Source organism: Macaca nemestrina, chromosome 11 (genome assembly GCF_043159975.1).
Source record: "Macaca nemestrina isolate mMacNem1 chromosome 11, mMacNem.hap1, whole genome shotgun sequence".
Classification (NCBI taxonomy): domain Eukaryota; kingdom Metazoa; phylum Chordata; class Mammalia; order Primates; family Cercopithecidae; genus Macaca; species Macaca nemestrina.
This window is the reverse complement of record NC_092135.1, coordinates 15,441,984-15,461,315: the sequence shown is the minus strand read 5'-3', so window position 1 is coordinate 15,461,315 and position 19,332 is coordinate 15,441,984. Positions and strand designations below refer to the sequence as shown.

Here is a 19,332-nt window from a genome sequence, read left to right as displayed (position 1 = left end):
ATTTATATTTATTAAGCAGATTTAAAGGTTTTGCAACATCCTATGTATGTGATGGAATTCAAGGTGTCTTATTCTTGTAATACCTTTCTCTGATAAAAGATAACTATAAATGTACTTATATGTTTTAATACAGTCTATATGATAATACTTTTTTATTTATTGAAATAAAATATAGCATGTTAGAGTTTCTATGTGATATAGAAACCTAATAGTGATTCTATTTCACTGAAGTATTTCCATGTGCCTCATTTATTTCCAAAACAATATTACACCAAATTTAAAGACAAATATTTAGTTTATTCTAAAATGTGTTCTTAAAGACATTTATAAACTGGCATGACTAAAAAATTAATGAAATCCAATTTTTACCTCGTAAAACAAAAGGCCTAAGGTTCCAGATAAATTTTGAAGCACATGTTTTGTCAGGGGCTATGGTAAGGCTGGAATATGGGTGGCGGGCCAGGAGCCAAACGGAGCTGAGGATATGGTTGCTGGAATGTTCAAGTTCTATTAGGCAGTGAAAAAGGTGAGAACTTCATATGTTTTGAAGGATATGCAACCAGTGCTAAAAAGAGCTGCAGTGGTTGACTCTGGAAGATGAACCTTAGAAGGATTCAAGTGGGAGATACTAAAACATTGACATTGGAATTCACAAACATTTTAGGCATATACATGTAAGACATGGGTTAGGAATCATGACTCCATTTTGCCAATTATAATTCCTATTAGGCAGAATATCTGAATCATTCTTCTGCCAGCAGTCCCCCATGTCCATCACTTATTCTGTAACTATCACTAATTATCTTCCCCAATACTTTCCTAAAGCTGATTAAACACTCATGGCTCATAACAAATTTAAATTTGTCAATAACTGAAAAAAGTAGGTTCTAACTATGTGATCTAGCTTTCAAGCTGCCCTATGGTTTTGTGCAAACTGAACCTTTAGCGCAATTACATCATCATATGTATATCATCACTAAAATTAACGTTGGTACTTTATTCATAAACATGTATAATTTACATACAAAAACTTGTAGAAGTCATGTACAACAATAAGTGCAGTGACTAATCATCAGGGAAATGCAAATCAGAACCACAATGAGATATCACTTCACACCTGTCAAGACAGCTATTATAGAAAGAAAAAGTGTTGATAAAAATGTGGAGAAATTGGAACTCCCATACACTGTTCAGTATACAAAATAATCCAGGAACTATGTGAAAACAGCGTGAAAGTTCCTCAACAAACTAAAAATAAAACTACCTTAGGATCTAGCAGTGCCATTTCTGGGTATTTATTCAAAATAATTGAAATTGGAATCTCAAAGAGTTATTAGCACTCCTATGGTCATTGCAGCACTATTCACAATAGCCAGGAAGTAGAAACAGTCTCAATGTCCATCAATCAACAGATAAATGGGTAATGTGCTATATATATATGCAATGGAATACTATGCAGCCTTTAAAAAGAAGGAAATTGTGCAATATGCAACAACATAGATGGACCTTGAAGACATTTTGCTAAGTGAAATAAACCAGGGACAGAAAGACAAATACTGCATGATTCCCCTTTAATGGGGAATCAAAAATACATAGAATTTAAGAGTGAAATGGTGGTTGCCAGGGCCTGAGGGAGAAGGAAAAATGGGAAGTTACTAATCAACATGCACAGAATTTCAGTCAAGTGAGTTTAGTAAACTCTAGAGATCAACTGGACAGCATTATACCTGCAGTCAACGTTAATGCATTGTACGCTTACAAATTTAAGAGGGTAGATTTCATGTTGTGTTCTTACCACACAGATGATTTTTTTAAGTTTTTACACTATCTTCCTAGTCTTTTCTGTTTGACTATCTGCTTTCCACTTCTGTGCCCCACTGTACATCCATCCATATTAAAAGGCAAACACAGATCCTTCCATAGTCTCCCCATGCTTTCATGTATTTGTAAAATACAGTCATGTGTCACTTAATGATGGGGATAGGTTCAGAGAAATGTGTTGTTAGGCAATTTTGTCCTTGTGTGAACATCATAGGGCATACCTATACACACCTATTTTGTATAGCCTACTACGAATAGGCTATATGGTACAGCTTATTGGTCCTGAGCTATGAAACCTGTAAAGCATGTTACTGTACTAAATATTGTGGGCAACTGCAACACAATGATATGTATCTTTGTGTCACACATATACAAACATAGAAAAGATATAGCAAAAATAGAGTATTATAGTTTCATGGACCACCCTCACGTGCATGGTCTGTTACTGACCAAAACATTGTAATGCAGTGCATGACTATACTGTCCAAGCAACTATATTCATACACTTTTGTACAGTTTCAGTAAGGGTTTCCAAACAGGAAAACAGATACTACTCTAGTGATTCAGATAGAAGAGATTTAATACAGATAATTGTCACAATGTTGTAAAGGCTGGAGGGGCCAAAGTGGTGGTATGCAGAACTGATAAACACATGTTTCTATTATCAAGGCAGGACCCGGGAGCTTACACTCCCATCACCACTGCCACTGAGGTGCTATTTCTGAAGCTGATGTGCCAGAGCCACTTCCAGATGCTTCCTGTCTGTGACTGGTAGCTCTCTCCTTTTCTGCAGAAAGTAGCTAGAAGCCAACTAGCAAAGAAGCTAAGAAGACTGTTTTGCAAGAAAGTCTTAGAAATGTAAATTTCAGGCTTTTAACCACCCCCAGTAATAAAAAACATAGAGGGTCAGGAGTGCGGCTGAGTACCAACAGACAACATCCAATGTGTATATGTCAGTAAGATTACTGATAGTATGAATTTATGTTAGTATTATCATTGTCTGGTGTATGAAAATGGGCTCACACTGAATTCTTTGTTGTTTTTGTTTTCTTTTGGTTTTCTTTCTTGCTTTTGTTACTTGACGATATCTCAATGAAAATTTTCCAAGTCAACTTTATTTTTTTCCAAGCACAAATTTATTCTCTTCAAGTCATAAATGTTTTTGTATGGTGTGGATGAATAGTAATCTGTCCAGGCATTCAATTCAATTATGATGAGTTTTCACTGTGACTCTTCTTTTTGGCTGAAATGAACATCACTGCTCGTTTTTCTCTACAGGTTGGTGTATTTTGTTGTTGTTGTTTTGTTTTGTTTTTCTACACAGCAAGGTCCCAGGTTTAGGATTGCTGGTGAGATGGAATATGTTAAGTTTGCAATTGCCATATTATATTTCCAAATGGCCATAACACATTATAATTTTACAACTAAATTAGAAAAGGGCAGTTTTCATTGCATCCCTGCCACCAATAGGCATTATCTGGGATACTTTCTTAATTACAATTTTATTTCCCAGAAAGCAAGCCATGGTAGAATGAATGCAAATACTATCTCAACTCCACTGTAACTTTGCAGATCTTTGCAAACTATTATCATGTGTGGAGATTTTTCAGTGATTCTCCATTTTCTAATTTAAAATTATCATGAAAAGTACTCAAATCATTGAATGCAGAATAGCTTTTCAGTAATATTTCAGCCAAAACAGGTCTAACGTTTAATTATGTTTCTTTTATTTTGTGTTTTTGTTTTTTAAGATGGCTAAAATTTTGTTTATATCAGCCATTGTGACAGGTTGAATCACTCACAGTAAGCTAATTTACACTGTAATTGAGCTCAACCTGAAGATCTTAATAAGTTTTAATATCAAATGTTCATTTCTTGCCACATGCTCATCACAAGTTCCTTGTGGATGTGGAGAGAATCTGCTTAATGGCTGTTCATCCAGAAATCCAGCATATGGTGTATTTGGTAGTACTTGTGGCAGAAGAGAAGGTGGCAAATTAAAAGTTGGCTCTTAAAGACTTCTGCCCAGCAGTGATGTATATTGGGTCTAATCATTTGTTAATGAGCAACATTGACTAACACATTGATTCGAATATCCCTTGAAACGTTTATTACATATTTCCTAACTTGGCATAATGCAGTACATAGTATTTCAATTGTTCTTCTATTTTCTTTCTTTCTGTGTGTGTGTGTGTGTGTGTGTGTGTGTGTGTGTGTGTGTGGTGACTTTACCCATTTTGAATTATTTTATGGGTAGAGTAAGACCATTGACCTTGAAAGACTGGGAAGTTGGCTGGCTCTGCAAATTGAAGAGTTAAGTCGTCAAATAGCTTTCCCTTTTTATTTGTTATGCTGCTTAGGTGGTGTTTGTTCTTGCAGTGTTATAAACACTTGAGACTAGGTAATTTATAAAGAAAAGAGGTTTAAGTGATTCAAGGTTCTGCAGGTTGTGCAAGCTGGCATACACATCTGCTCGGCGTCTGGGGAGGCCTCATGGGTGTTTACTCATATCAGAAGGTGAAGCAGGAGCAGGCATATCACATGGCTAGAGAAGAAGACAGAGTGGGGTGGTGGAACGCCACACACTTTCAAACAGCCAGATCTCACACAAACCCATTCAATATTGTGAGGACAGCACCCAGCTGTGAGGGATGCATGCTCATGACCTAAACACCTCCCACCAGGCCTCGTCTCCAACACTAGGGATTACATCTCAAAATGAGATTTGGCAGGGACATAGATCTAAACCATATCAGGTGACTCACTGAAGAAAATAGTATAAAATGTTGTGACAGTTTAATCAATAACATTAGGATAAATAGCATTAGTGTGTGTCATATTTTCAGTGTGATTTAAATCTAAATGCAGCCCTTGATGATTGTCATTTGGATCCAGTCTAATTTCATCAGAATGCTCAGACAGTACCTGGGAATACTTGCAGCTCTCAAATTGTTAAGGTAGTAGTTAGAGTTTTCAATTATTGTTTGAAACAACTACAACTAAAGGATAAACCTTGATAATTGAAAAGGGATTAGGATATTAAAAATGCACATTTTCATGAAGACAGCTACTTATTTTTTATCCACTGAAGAAAACATCTTGTGGACATTCTCTCGTATTACAGCTTTCCGTGGCATGGCATTAAAATTCTGATTCCATATTGCTTGTTTTTCTACATTGAAGCAGATGTCAGTTTCATATGGATTCTGAATATCATCCAATCTGTCAAATATAAATGTAATTACTGGTCAATAGTTTTGGATAATTTTTACATCTGTTGAAGTCGTGGAGGTTTTATTAATTATTTTGACTTAGATTGTATTTCCTTCAGAAAGCTGAGAATTTTGAACCATATTACTTTGGGTGAGGGCACCTCCCCTCCTAATAAGAGCAACAGGTGCTGAGCAGACCATGTGTGCATCTTCTGTGCTGTTATGACTCACAAGTCCTACTAGAAGGTTCAGGCACAGGAAAGGCATTTCCTCCAAGTAAGGAAAACGTTGTGCACCTGTGTTGTATACTGTTTGTGAAAGCAAGAGGATGTAGTATCTGAAAGGTGTAAAGCTTATGCTTCAGTTGGCTAGAACAAAGTTCGTATTTTTTCTCAGTTGTCAGGGATCGTGAAAGTCATTAAATCCAACTTCTATCCAGTGTTAAGGAACCTGAGAGGTAATACTCAAACTTTTGCCTAAGTGTGATCCACGTAATTTCAATAATAAGCTTATTGCTGTTTCATTGTCTCACCTGAGAACTTTCTAACTGAGGTGAAAGCAATACATCTCATTTGTTAATATCTCTCTCCTCCTCCATGTCCCCTGCCTTCCTACTATTAATACTACCACTATTGCTGCTACTATTCTGCTGCTCCTCCTAATACATATTTAACTAATATAATGTGTACTCTACCAGCCAAGCATTGGGATGATTTACATATCAGCTAAAGCTGTAGAGGTTTCATTTTGACTTAGAGTTTGTTGCCTCCAAAACTCTTAACGTTCTGAACCAGGTTGTCTTGTATACAGGCCACCCTGCTTTTAGTAATAGCCCAATGTGTTCTTTATTCTGTATTCATCATCTCATTTATGCTTCACCACAGATCTGTAAGGTATGTGTGAGTATTATTCGCATTTTACAAAGTAGAGGACTGAGATTTGGAAAGGTTAAGAATGCTATCAAGGTTATTAGGATTTTAAATTTAGGCTGCCTGGCTATAAAGCCCACGCTTTTAAGCACCCTGCAGTACCCTCCTTTCATTGTTTTTATTTATTTTTGCATTCTTACTCTGATATTGAGATTCTCACCTGTGATATAAAAAAGATCCTGTTGTAGTGGTGGAATTAATAATTAAATACACCCACCTGTAAATGCTTGTTAAATCACCAGAATTAAAATAGAATATCCATGAAATGTTCTAGATATTAAAATTGCTTTTGTCACTGTGCACACCAAGATTTAAAACCTAGGGCCTCGTAATTATTCAGACAATTGTTTTGGAAGTTCTTGTGTTTTCTCTATTCGCTATTGTGTATTGATTCTAATGCATGCTAAGGTATACGGGCCCTATGCCATCTTTCACTTTCTTGGTAGAACGTTTGATCTAAACAGCAATTTGGCTTGCCCTGGACAATGTTCTGCTTCCCCTAATCATAGAAACATGGTTCTGTGGAAGGTTATAATACCACATGGGTCAGCAGCTTCAAATATTGGGCATTAAAGACATTGTAAAGTGAATTATAAAAAATGTTATCCTGAATGATCTATATCATAGGCACATCCTGACTTACTTAGTTTGTTCCTGTTGTTGGGGCTATTTTTGACATTATTTTGGCAGACTCTGTGATATGTTCAAATCAAAACTCTTTCTGGAACTCTCAGTTACAAGGTTATTATTGCTGTGCTATTTACAAAAGAGTTGCCAAGACTGGTGCAATGGAAGCTGTGTTCCACTTATCAGTTCAAAGGAATTTTATTATCATTTCTACCATCAGTGAATCTGTGAGCTGAGCTGGATAGAATCAGAGAGATTATCTAGAGATTATTTTATTGATCACCAAATGCATTTTTGTAAAAGTAAAGACCCCAAATTGAAGCTCTTCAAACAGTCAGTTGGCATTACTAAAATGGCTTATAGGTACAGTTATCAGTCTCTTGAGTATGCAAAATGTTATCTGAAAGCCAAACCAATTTTGTGGTATGGAGAGAAATTATTAAGTAGTTGAAATATTGTTGCTAAAAATATGGATTTAAAAACATCAATACCAAGTGCCATGGAATTTCCAAATGACAACTTGATATTGATACAATAAAACAGAAAACAGCATTAATAATTGAAAGCAATAAAAACATATGCCTTAAATAAAAACAACTTGAAGTGGTAAATAATACAACATGGCTATTCAGTGATCATTCTGTAATACTAAAGTTTTAAAAGGCATCCTAACGTGTTGGGTTTTTTGTTTGTTTCACATGTTTTCTGATCCAGATTTATATTTTTGAAAATAATATCTACTATCAACCTGATATAAAGAGCAGTTCATTGCGACTGACATCTTCTGGAAAAGAAGAAATAATTTTTAACGGGATTGCTGACTGGTTATATGAAGGTGAGTTGATCAGATTTAGTTTCAAAAGAAACAAATGACATTTTTTATACAAAATCTACCAAAAAAAGTCTATTCATTCTGGAGCAATACTTATAGTACAATTTCTTCTCATTTCCTCTCAAAATTGCCCTCATGCTTTCATATCTTTGCATGCGCTTATATTTTGTGTGGTCGTGATTTACATCTACTTATATGATTCCACATTTGGTATATACGTGTACATACAGGTTAGATAGATATTATTTGTGAGGACAACTAATGAAAGTAAATGGTTACCTTACATCACTTTGGAATTAGGTGCTGAATTTTTTTCTGACTCTCTGGAAAAGAAGAAACAGAAACCTTTATTTCTAAAAAAAAAAAAAATGCATAGAAAGCCACCTGATTTTAGTTATTTCCATTAGGGACATTCTGTCACACTTTATAAGCTATTACAGAGGGAGCAAAATAAAACCCACATAAAGAGTTATTTTCAATATCTATTGAATCAAGTTTTAGTAATAGCTGAGAATGTAAAAATAAATCAGGTGATGAAAAGTTATCCAGTTTTTATCACATACCAATTATCAGCTGAGTTCTAGATACAGATTGCCTGGGGAAGATGCAAAGTTTGAGTTTATTACCTATGTTTCAGACGCTTCGGCTGATTTTGGCAAAATATGTCAAGATTGAAAGTAAGTCTACTTTATTATAAATTATAAAGCTATGACTCATTCAAAAAGTGAATTTTATTTCATGGGCAGTATTTGCAAATGTAATCTCTCTATCTCAGAATTGGTATTTTTAATTCTATAAGAAAAGTGAATAATTTAGACCAATTATTCATTCATTCATTCTGTCACTCAAATAATATCATTGAAGGCCTACTGTATTCCAGATAGGTGTCTAGGTGCTAAGATAAAAGGCAGAGCAAAAAGTACTGCTCTGATAGACCATATATTTATGTGAAATCTTTTGTTAGGTGGAGCTAGTTTATTAAGGAAGAGATGTAGTAACCCTTGAGATTTATATGTATATGTGTACATGTATATTTATATCTATAATAGATTTCTGTGTACATGCCAGCATCAAATAAGATGTTTAGAGGCTACAATTTATTGTGAAGAGCAGTGAGAGCTTCATGAAAATATCAACAATAAGTATGCTGTGAAAGTGTATATTAGAAAAAGAAATACACAGGTAAGGAGGGTTCATTGGTTGAGAGTGACAGAATCTAAATTTGGCTTTTCTATTTCAAAGAGATAAATTACTGGAGGGGACTGGGATGGCCCCCAGAATTTAATAAACAGGTGGAGAACACATTTAAAATCTGGTTAGTTCTGGCAATCTAGGTAGCAGGAGTTAATTGAAGTGCGAAGACTAAGACATATCCTTTTTCTTCAAAGTATTATTGTTACTGTGTGACAACCTGACAGATGAAGAAACCATGTTAATGCAGTGTGGTAAGTAGTTGAATCTTAGTCAACACATAATTCTATGGCAGAATAAAGGAATGATACCATTCTAGGGATTTGCAAGCATTTTTCTAAAGGAGAAACCCTGGCCAACCACAGTAGCTCAACCCTGTAATCTCAGCGCTTTGGGAGGCCAAGGTGGGAGAATTATTCAAAGCCAGGAGTTCCAGACACGCCTAGGCAACAAAGCAACTTTCTCATTTCTACTAAATAATTTAAAAACTTAGCCAGATGTGGTGGCATGCACCTGTGTTCCCAGCTGAAGAGAGAGGATTGCTAATAAGAGAGGATTGCTTGAGCTCCGGAGTTGAAAGCTGCAATGAGCTATGATCCAGGCCCCTGCACTCCAGCTTAGGCAACAGAGTGAGATCCTTACCTCTTAAAACGAGGAGGGGAGAGAGAGAGAGAGAGAGAGAGAGAGAGAGAGAGAGAGAGAGAGAGAGAGAGAAGAGAGAGAGAGCATCTGAGTCAAGCCTGAACAATTAACAAGTGTTACGCATGAGAAGAAATAAGGAAGGAAAAATCTAAGCAGATGTAACAATTTGCAAAAACTCACAAGTGTGTCCCTAGGGAAAAGTCTCCTTGATATAATTGGGCCATAAAATTTGAGATAAAGGAAGATAGCAAGAACCAAGGGATAGTGACCTCTATCAATGATTTGGAATTTCAATTATTTTTCTACCATTTATTAGGAAAACTAATAGGACTTTTCAAGTAAGGGAGTGACAAGGTTGGATCTTCCATATGAATAGATTGTTTTTGCCACAGTGGAACCTGGGGTCTAATGGTGGAAAGAGACAGTGAGCGTCTGTAAGGCTTCTTCTGTGTTCTATCAAGAGATAACGAGCAATGGAACTAGGGTTAAAGCAGTAAAAAGGAAGAAAGATTCTAAAACTGATGAGACAATGAAATATATATGTCTTAGTGGCTAAGGAGATGGGGTGAATGATAAGAAGTCAAGGATGATTCTGTGTCTTCTGGTTCGGGTCACTAGTAAGTAGTGGTGGCAGACATAGTGAGCAAACATTAACGAGGAACATTGGGTTTCAGGGAACAGAAGACTAGTTTAGCAGCAATGTGGGCACTGAACCACATACTGATGTGCAACCTTGATAAAAGGTGGTCTGTAACATCGATGAACTTTTCAGTTAACTGAGGGTATACTCAATGTAGATCATGCTTATTGCGCTGCTCCAACCCGAATTACGATGACTTGGGTCTCTGTCCTATTGAAAAGGCTTCATACAGGTTTATGGGCATTACATTTTTAAGGAAATTTTAAGGAGAGAAATTAGAGACTGTTTTCTGACAAATATGGTAATTTTCCTAACTAAAGAATAAAAATCTATGTATTTGGTCTGAGAGTTAACTGTTTGTAGGGATTGTGGAGAGCAGAACAAACGGGTAATACAAACTTTTGTGATGATGCTGTAGGCCTGACACATTCCAAAGGGGAAAGGAAAAATTATAGTTTTTGCCACACTTTGGGCTTCTATGTTGCAGATAACTAGGAAATGCTGTACGTGTATGTGATTTAATCAACACAATGTTTGTGTATCTAATCATTTACTCAGAAACCAAGACGTACCCAGTGCTGTGGCTCGTGCCAGCAATCCTAGCACTTTGAGGGGCTGAGGCGGGTGGATCAAATGAGGCAGGAGTTCAAGACCAGCCTGGGCAATATGGCAAAATCCTATCTCCACTAAAAATACAAAAAAAAAGGCTGGGCATGGTGGCTCATGCCTGTAATCCCAGCACTTTGGGAGGCCAAGGCGGGCGGATCATGAGGTCAGGAGATCGAGACCATCTTGGCCAACATGGTGAAACCCTGTCTCTACTAAAAATACAAAAATTAGCTGGGCGTGGTGGCACATGCCTGTAATCCCAGCAACTTGGGAGGCTGAGGCAGGAAAATCACCTGAACCAGGGAGTCGGAGGTTACAGAGCCGAGATCATGTCACTGCACTCCAGCCTGGCGACAGAATGAGAGTCTGTCTCAAAAAAAAAAAAAAAAAAAAATTAACTGCGTGGAGTGGTGGGGTGGCGCATGCCTGTGGTTCCCCGTACTCTGGAAGCTGAGGTGGGAGGATCACCTAAGCCAGGAAGTTGAGGCTGCAGTGAGTCAAGATCATGACACTGCACTCCAGCCTGGGTAGCAGAAGTGAGACCATGTCTCCAAAGAAAAAATTTAAAAAAGAAACCAAGACTCAGAGAGGATCTGTGATTTAGACATGGCCTCAGAGCTAATGAGTGGGAGAGCCAGCATTTGAATGTGTCTTTTGTTTCTGAAGCCAGGGCTTAGTCACTAGTCTACTCTATTTGTTACAGGGGGATTTCCTTCACTGTTCCCCAAGACACAGCACACATTTTGGGACCTAAATTGTCAGATTTCAGTGATCCATGTCTCGGGTATTTCCAACTTAGTGCAGTGATAAACAATAAACAACTATTGTATTGGGAACCATTTGGAGCATAGTAAATATACATATAAATAGTATTTATTTAACATACTACATAGAATTATAAGTAGAACTAAGTCTGATTGGATGGAGGAATGTCAGGTGCTTCATAGAAGACATGGTTCTTGTGTTGGTCTTCAAGAATGACAAGAATTAAAAGGTGAGGAAAAATTCACGAGATAAGCAACATTCTTACCAGCAGATTCTGATTGTTACACTATTGTGTTGAAATAAAACAGGGCAAAATACCTATTTTCACATTCATGTTTGTTTCACGTTAATGTCTTTTGGTGACATGAAGTTGCATTGATTCAACAGATATTTATTGAGCACTTACTCAGTGCCATCTATGGGGCTGCAGCATGGAAATCACAGGAAGGCAGGGTTATTAGGAGTGCTGAGTCTCCAGAGGTCAAACAAGGAAAGGATTCCCAAGTTTTTGTTGGATTTGCTCATAGATCATTGATGGCCTTGACAGGAGTAAAATCATTTAGTTGGTGGGGCCAAAACCAAGACTGCAGTGGATGGAGGTGTAAATGGGGAGTGAGAAGGTTATGAATACAGACTGTTCTTTCAAGGAATTTGACAGTGAAATGCAGAAAATTAAAAAAAAAAAATCAAACACAGGCCTGCAGAGCTGCAAGTAGCATCCTCAGGAAATCCTGCTGGTCTAAAGTGATAAACTAAAAATGGAAAGAATCAACTTGCTTTTTACAATAGCACATTAATCTAAACACAGTGGTTGTATCTCAGTACTGTGGGAGTGCTTCGTGTTGTGGCTACGTTTTTAAGTGTCTGTGATGTAAAACCACATGTACTGAAAACTCCACCTGCTCTGCAGTGAGATTTTCTAAATCGGAGTGATAAAAACGATGAAGAGCCAAACCTACACTAAATGGGAATGAAACACCATTTGTAAAAATAAATTCTTTGTAATTAATATGATATAATTAACATAGGAAGTTTCAATCCATGAGTAAATGTGCCCATTAGTTGCAATTAAAGAAGCTTGTGCCTTATCCAGGATGACTGTTGAGCAAATGCATATTAAAGATTCTCTTATTTACCTCCTTCCCATTCCAGGTAGCTTTATTTTTCCACTTGAAGAAAGTCACAGGCTCTCTATATGATTGTTTTGCTACATTAGCATTTTTATGGGGAAGAATATTAATCATATGTCACTCTAAAATAAAGGACAGTAGGCGATGCCTCGTTTCTCTTGAAAAGCATACTCCAATTTGGGTCAGGCTTACTCTTGGGAAGTACTGGACACACATACTTCAGCACCTATGACAGAACCTGTTTCTTCGAAATCTACAGTATTGATTTTAGCCAACAGGGTATCTTCGTACCTTCAAATCTCGTAGAACTTAGAGTTTACAGTGGGGCCAGGCACGGTGGCTGACTCCTGTAATCCCAGCACTTTGGGAGGCCGAGGTGGGTGGATCAACTGAAGTCAGGAGTTCCAGGAGTTCGACATCAGCCTCACCAACGTGGTAAAACCCCGTCTCTAATAAAAATACAAAAATTAGCTGGGAGTGGTGGTGAGCACCTGTAGTCCCAGCTACTTGAGAGGCTGAGGCAGGAAAATCACTTGAACCCTGGAGGCAGAGGTTGCAGTGAGCCAATATCATACCACTGCACTCTAACCTGGGTAACACAGTGAGACTCCATCTTTAAAAAAAAAAAAGAACTTGGAGTTTACACTCAATTTGGCCCTTAGCATGCATGTATATACACACAAACACATATGTATATTTTTTCCTCAATGTGTCATGTATATAACTCATGTCTCCTTAACAAAATTGTAAGTTAGTTGTATAAATCAGTGTCAATATCACAACTGAAGAAAGGTGGCACATTTAAAAGGGAGTAATTCAAGGAGGTTTAAGCTATGAAGGGGACCCTTATCATGAACAACGTAAATGCCACAAACCATGGCTTGTAATGGTTTAGCCATTAGCAGCCGAAGGGGGAAGGGGACACAGCACTCACCTGAAACTAAGAGAGAATGCTGTAAATTTTTTGCAGAAATAGAAGCAGTGGCTTTTGGTTGGGCAAAGCCAAACTCACATAATTTTGATGCATGGGAGATAAGAAAATAAATTCCATGTACTCACTTCCTCCCTTCATTTGATTTGCTGGAGTTTCATAGTGGTCATACCCAAGAAAAAGTCAAAGAACTTAAGAATATTCTTATTATTCAAATTAAAAGTTTGTGTCCCAGGAAAAGAAGCACGCAACATCTTATCTGCTATTGCTTCATTGCAGGATGGTATTAGTCCTGTTATATATCTGGAATTTGTAAATATAGCCGCCACTCGTATTTTTTGTAGAAGGTTGTGGAGAAATGCCCCCATTAATAATAATTTTTTTAAAAGCTTATTATGTAATCTTAATTGGTAATTACAGTTGCCTTCTTCAAATGTTTATTTCTTTTACTTTTACTTTCTGTCAGCATGCTAGAGAGGTTATTTAACAGGTGGGGCAGACCAAAACTTCATTCCTGCCAAATCTTACTCCTTTCCATCCTTTTCTTTTCTTTCTTTCTTTCTTTCTTTCTTTCTTTCTTTCTTTCTTTCTTTCTTTCTGTCTGTCTGTCTGTCTGTCTGTCTTTCTTTCTTTCTTTCTTTCTTTTTTTTTTTTTTTCACAAGAGTCTTGATCTGTTGCTCAAGCTGGAGTGCAGTGGCACCATCTCAGCTCACTGCAACCTCCAGCTCCCAGGATCAAGGGATTCTCCTGCCTGAGCCACCTGAGTAACTGGGATTACAGGCACCCACCATGCCTGGGTAATTTTTGTGGGTTGTTTTTTTTATTATTATTTCTTAGTAGAGATGCAGTTTCATCATGTTGGCCAGGCTGGTCTCGAACTCCTGACTTCAGGTGATCCGCCCACCTTGGCCTCCCAAAGTGTTGTGATTATAGGCATGAGCTACTGCACCTGGCCCCATCCTTTTGTTAATTATGTTGTTACAATTTTGGTTTTCCATCAACCAGTACTATTGGGCAAAAATGTATTTGTGACTCTCCTGAGTTCCAAATGTATTTCTCTTTGCCCTCCTTTGCACAGCAAACATATTTTTATTTCTGGCAGATGAGGTCCATCATCAGACCCAGCTGCGTAACTGTGTTTTGTCTTTTTTTGGGGGGAGGGGGTTGCATAATGAGCCCACAATGGTGGGGAGAAAATTTCAGTTTCCATTTTAGAGGAACAGAATTATGACTGTATTCCTGGTGGATACCCTCTTCCTTTAGGCGATGGACTTCTAAATTCACCAACTTCAATATTATGAGAATGAGAAGCACATTGTGTTCTGTGGGTTATTGGTGTGGTAATAAAAGATAACACTACTACTTCTACCCCTTAGTGCCTAGATCTGTACCTCATGGCTATACAGGTGGGACACACTGCGTGTTAAAGGATGACATCCTGGCTTCAAGGTTATTGCTAAACAAATAGTGCCAAAACTGAGGTAGAGCAGACTATTTTATTCTTCTATCAACCCAGGTACCTATAGGTAGTGAGGAACATGATGAAATTAGTAAATACCACCACTGAGCCCATGGTGCTTTTTTGCCACAAAATATTTCCTTTTTTGAGATAATGTAATGTAGATTATTATGGTAACAGATAAATGTTTCTGTAAAGAGTAGTGCTGAACAGATCCGAGGGCAGCAAAAGCAAATCCACACCCAGAATATATGTGTATCTCTGTAATGACAAAATGCTACACTGTCTCGATGGAAGGGTTTTCATATAACTCATGTTCCTTCCTCATTATATTATCTCAAAAAAGGAAATATTTTGTGGCAGAAAATTCACGTGTCATCAGCTCTTCCCCTGAGAAGTGATACTATGTCAGAGTCTCAGTGGTGGCCACCACCACTGGCAGGTAATAGTGGGAGCCGGAGGCTGATGGACATGTACTTTGCAGTCATCTTCTCCTGAATTTTTCCCCTTTCTAGTAAGTCGATTCACTTGTTTTTCCTAAACCTCCTTGTCACTAGTTTTCTAATTTTACTTTTTACCACATCCTTGCTGGGTGGACCCTTATTAGTTATTGTGCCTGAGTCAGGACGTTTCCATGCCCGAAACTAAGTCTCCTTCCACGAAAAGTGGACACCTAAGTATTCCCTTCAAAATCTTACCAACTGGGAAGATTTCTGTTGATTATTGTCTTTCAGTGCCACTCCTGAGTCAGATTCTAATACAGAGCCTACCCAATTCCAGCTTGTTGTTGTACATCATGCAGACCTGCCGTAAACCAGGACTGCGTTTATTTCTCCCTTGCCAACTCATGTTAGAAAACATGCCTTGTGGCACAGATGTGAGATGAGGAGAGGGGATGAAGCAGAGAACGCAATACAATGGGCAGTCACATTTGTTTTCTGGCTCAATTTCACTTCTGTTTTTTAGTGGAATGGTGTGTGTGTGTTCTAGTCTATGGTCAGTGGATCAGATAACATTTCATGATGGGCAGTTTTGGTCGCATACTCACTTGGTATCCTATGGTGAGGATAAATGTTTCTGCTGGAGCCCTGGAAAGAGCTGCTCTTGAAATAGATAATATTTTTCAATACAAGCGACAATGGTCTTTTTTCAAATCTTGTAGTGCCTGTCCCATGATTGTCATATGGAGCATCCCAGAGGCTCCACACAGCATCTCTATTTGCCATGGGCACTGACATTGCCATCGGATCTGCTGGAGTCACAAAGTTCTGGACATAGAGAAGGTTGCAACATGGCCTAGATCAGTTGCAGGTCCCCCTGGTACACGGATTCTACTCAGAACGAGCAGCTTTACAGCTTGTCTGGGATACAGAACAGAGAACATATGTCAATGCAGCTTATGTTGTTTTCAAAGTCCAAAGAATTCAATTCCTGTTTACTTTTGCGTAAGTACAATCAACAATTTTTCTCTCACTTTAGAAGAGATAGCCCAGTGTATCCCAAACTACTAGATTTCTAGAAACATCCCCAGTGTTGCACACTTTTAAATTTTAAATAAATTTGTCTCCCATTCTCTACCTCTATGCAGAGGAGGTCTTGTTCCCTAGGATAGAGGTTGCCTCTGTCAGGAAGAAGACTTGTCAGAATTTTGATGTTCAGTGTCTTCAGCCATAAAATTAACCACATACAGCAGCACTCAACCATAATGTGTTGTTTATAAGATTGTCCCAGAAATCGTAACTATACTGTATACTTTTGTCCAAACATTCTTATCCTGTGTGTTGGGGTCCCAATCCATCTTTATGAATATCTTTGGCTTACTTTAAAAGAACAAATGGAGTTGAGCCTCTAATATGTATTGCAGCCCTGCAACCGTTCCTATGTTATCTGGGACTGTAGCCATAGTTTTCCTGCAACGACAGAAGAGACGGGCTCTTCCAAAGATACCATCATGACCTTTTGTTCTCCATGGGCATTCCTAATTTCACAATCATGGTTTCAAGTTCTCTTTTTTCCTGTGTACTACCTCTGGGGTGTCAGAAGAACCATGGAAACTTATTTCCTAATCTTTACAATCACCATTGTTGTAGCAAGTAAGTGCTAGAACACTTACTTGCTAAAACTAGAGATGCTGTGTGAAGCCTTTGCCACTCTCCATATGACAATCATAGGACAGGCATTACAAGATTTGAAAAAAGACCATTGTCACTTGTATTGAAAAACATTATCTATTTCAACAAGCACTTGCCCTCCCAATGCCATTTCCCTCTACCTGTATTTTATTCCATGTCACCACCACTGATGATTGATTACTCACAATTCCATCTCTTGCTATGGATTGTCTGTGCTCCAATTCCCACCTGAGAAAGTGATAAATTCCATTTATACATATAGATAGAGAGATGACAAATGTAGTCTCAAAATCTAATTTTGAGGGCCTCTTCTGAGTCTGCTGCTGGTATTAACTTCTGTATCTGTCAGAGTCCCAAGTGTTGGCACATTCAACAAGATACTTTAAAGATAATTTATTTACAAAGCGAACATTTTATTATCTTTTTATTTACAAGGAGAGCATTTGCTAAGGTGAAGGGGTAGGAAAACCACAAAGGAAAGTGATGTAAACTAAGCTAGTAGCAGCCAAATTGTTACCACTCCTATGACCATGAAGATAAGCCATTACCAGACACAGAAGGAGAAATTTGTGTAGACGTGGCTGCAGTGACACAAGTGGTGACATCATTTAAAGTTGACAGCCAGCCTGAGGTAACATTGTAGGATAGAGCCAAGAGAATAAATAACCTGAATTTACTCTCCTCTTTCTAATCTCCTGCTAAAGGGAAGCCAGAGGACATGGGGGCCCTTTTGATGTCATTCATATAGGTTAGCTCTCTGGACCAGAAAGTGGGAATCAAAAAAGTGGATAGTGGATCTTGAATTAAATGAAAGATACCTAGTATACTTCTTATTCCGTTTTCCTAGAGCTTAAAATAGTTTGATCCATCTAGTGGGCCCTCAATTTGGTTGATGATGATAGAATGCAAATATGATTGCATGCAAATATGAATGATTCATGACATGGATATGGTTTTAGGCCACATCTCACTCTTCAATCACTGTTCTCATTCTGATTACTCCAGTAGTGCTTTCATCTGTTCTGTCTACATTACTGAAAATCCATGAAATCCTGACTTCATTGCTTAATTGTTTCCTTCCTCTACAGTTGCTATTCCTGGAATTAAAAGGGTAACTCAGAATTGGAGAATTCTCAGAGAAGTTAATAAAATTCAATACACAGTCTAGAAAATGTAGGTGTATAATGGAGATTTCAAGGACAGATGTTTGTGGGTCACTGAGCCCACATCTCTACAGTTGGTCTCAAATAACACTCATTTATTCTAGAGGAACTCCTGCATTCTCACATCGCCCACTGGTGGTCACCAGATGGAGAAAGACTTGCCTTCCTGATGATAAATGACTCCTTGGTACCCACCATGGTTATCCCTCGGTTTACTGGAGCATTGTATCCCAAAGGAAAGCAGTATCCGTATCCTAAGGTAAGTAACGTGAAAGTGCTATTTTGTTCCTTCTCTCTCTGCACTAGTGACTTGACAGATGGTATTCTTGGTTCTTGAACAAGTTGTCTTTGGAGGAAAACAGAAGTTTTCCATACTGGTCAGACTCGTCACTTTCGAGCTCCCAATAGTCTATACACGGTGAAAGAGGTACAGATTATTTGAAAGTGTGTGGACTTTCACTTTTGCTGCATCTTTCCTGTTGATACTTACTTTTATTTTTTCACACCTCACAGTTGAAAGTGGGGAGAAAAGTGATTGGGGGTGTACTGACGCCAGGGCAATGTTTTCTCCAAGGCATACCCCATAATAGTTGTTACAAGGAAGGGGAAAGTGCCATGGTCAAATATACTGGAATATCTTTAAAAAAAAAATCTAGCCTCTTTCAGATGATTTGTTAGAGCACTTAATGTACTATATGTTAATGTATATTATAAATCTTCTATAAAAAATAGACTACACATAAAGAATCTCCAGTATGAAATAGATTAAGCATAAAGAATCTCAATAAAGAAAAGACCAAGCATGAAAAATCACCCATAAAGAATAGACTAAGCATAAAGCATTTATTAGTATTAGTATTAATATCAGCATTACCTTGGCAAAGCATACTCTAGAACACACTATGTAAAATGCTGGTTGGAGTCATAACCCTGGGTAGATAAGATAGATAGAATTTTTTATCAGATGAAGCAAATATGGCAATATGTTCCAGACAACAAAAGTATTTTCAAGTGTTGGGCAAGGCCTCTATAAAAGGGTTGTAAAAACATCTGGATTGTACTGTTTTTTCCTCTGTATGCCATCTTTAATTACTTGAGATCTCTTTTAAACCTGTATTTTTCCCAATGTTTATATAACGAAGAAGAAAGCTCATGAGGAAGGCTCCCAATACATTAATCATGTAAAGATGTCTTACAGGAAATAAGAGAGGATGTTGATCTCATTTAGAAGTCATTTTTACGCCATTT

At 37.7% G+C, this 19,332-nt stretch overlaps 1 protein-coding gene across 9 annotated transcripts in view; it reads left to right on the top strand.

Annotated features, from left to right (window-relative positions):
- Positions 1 to 19,332, top strand: part of LOC105492523 (dipeptidyl peptidase like 10) — a 1,403,881-nt gene that overhangs the window by 1,286,867 nt on the left and 97,682 nt on the right. For all 9 annotated transcript variants that reach the window (XM_011759709.3, XM_071072632.1, XM_024796259.2 and 6 more), the window contains 2 exons: positions 7,304 to 7,424; positions 18,189 to 18,343. In XM_011759709.3, the coding sequence (XP_011758011.2) occupies positions 7,304 to 7,424; positions 18,189 to 18,343 (276 nt within the window). The remainder of the gene's footprint in view (positions 1 to 7,303; positions 7,425 to 18,188; positions 18,344 to 19,332) is intronic.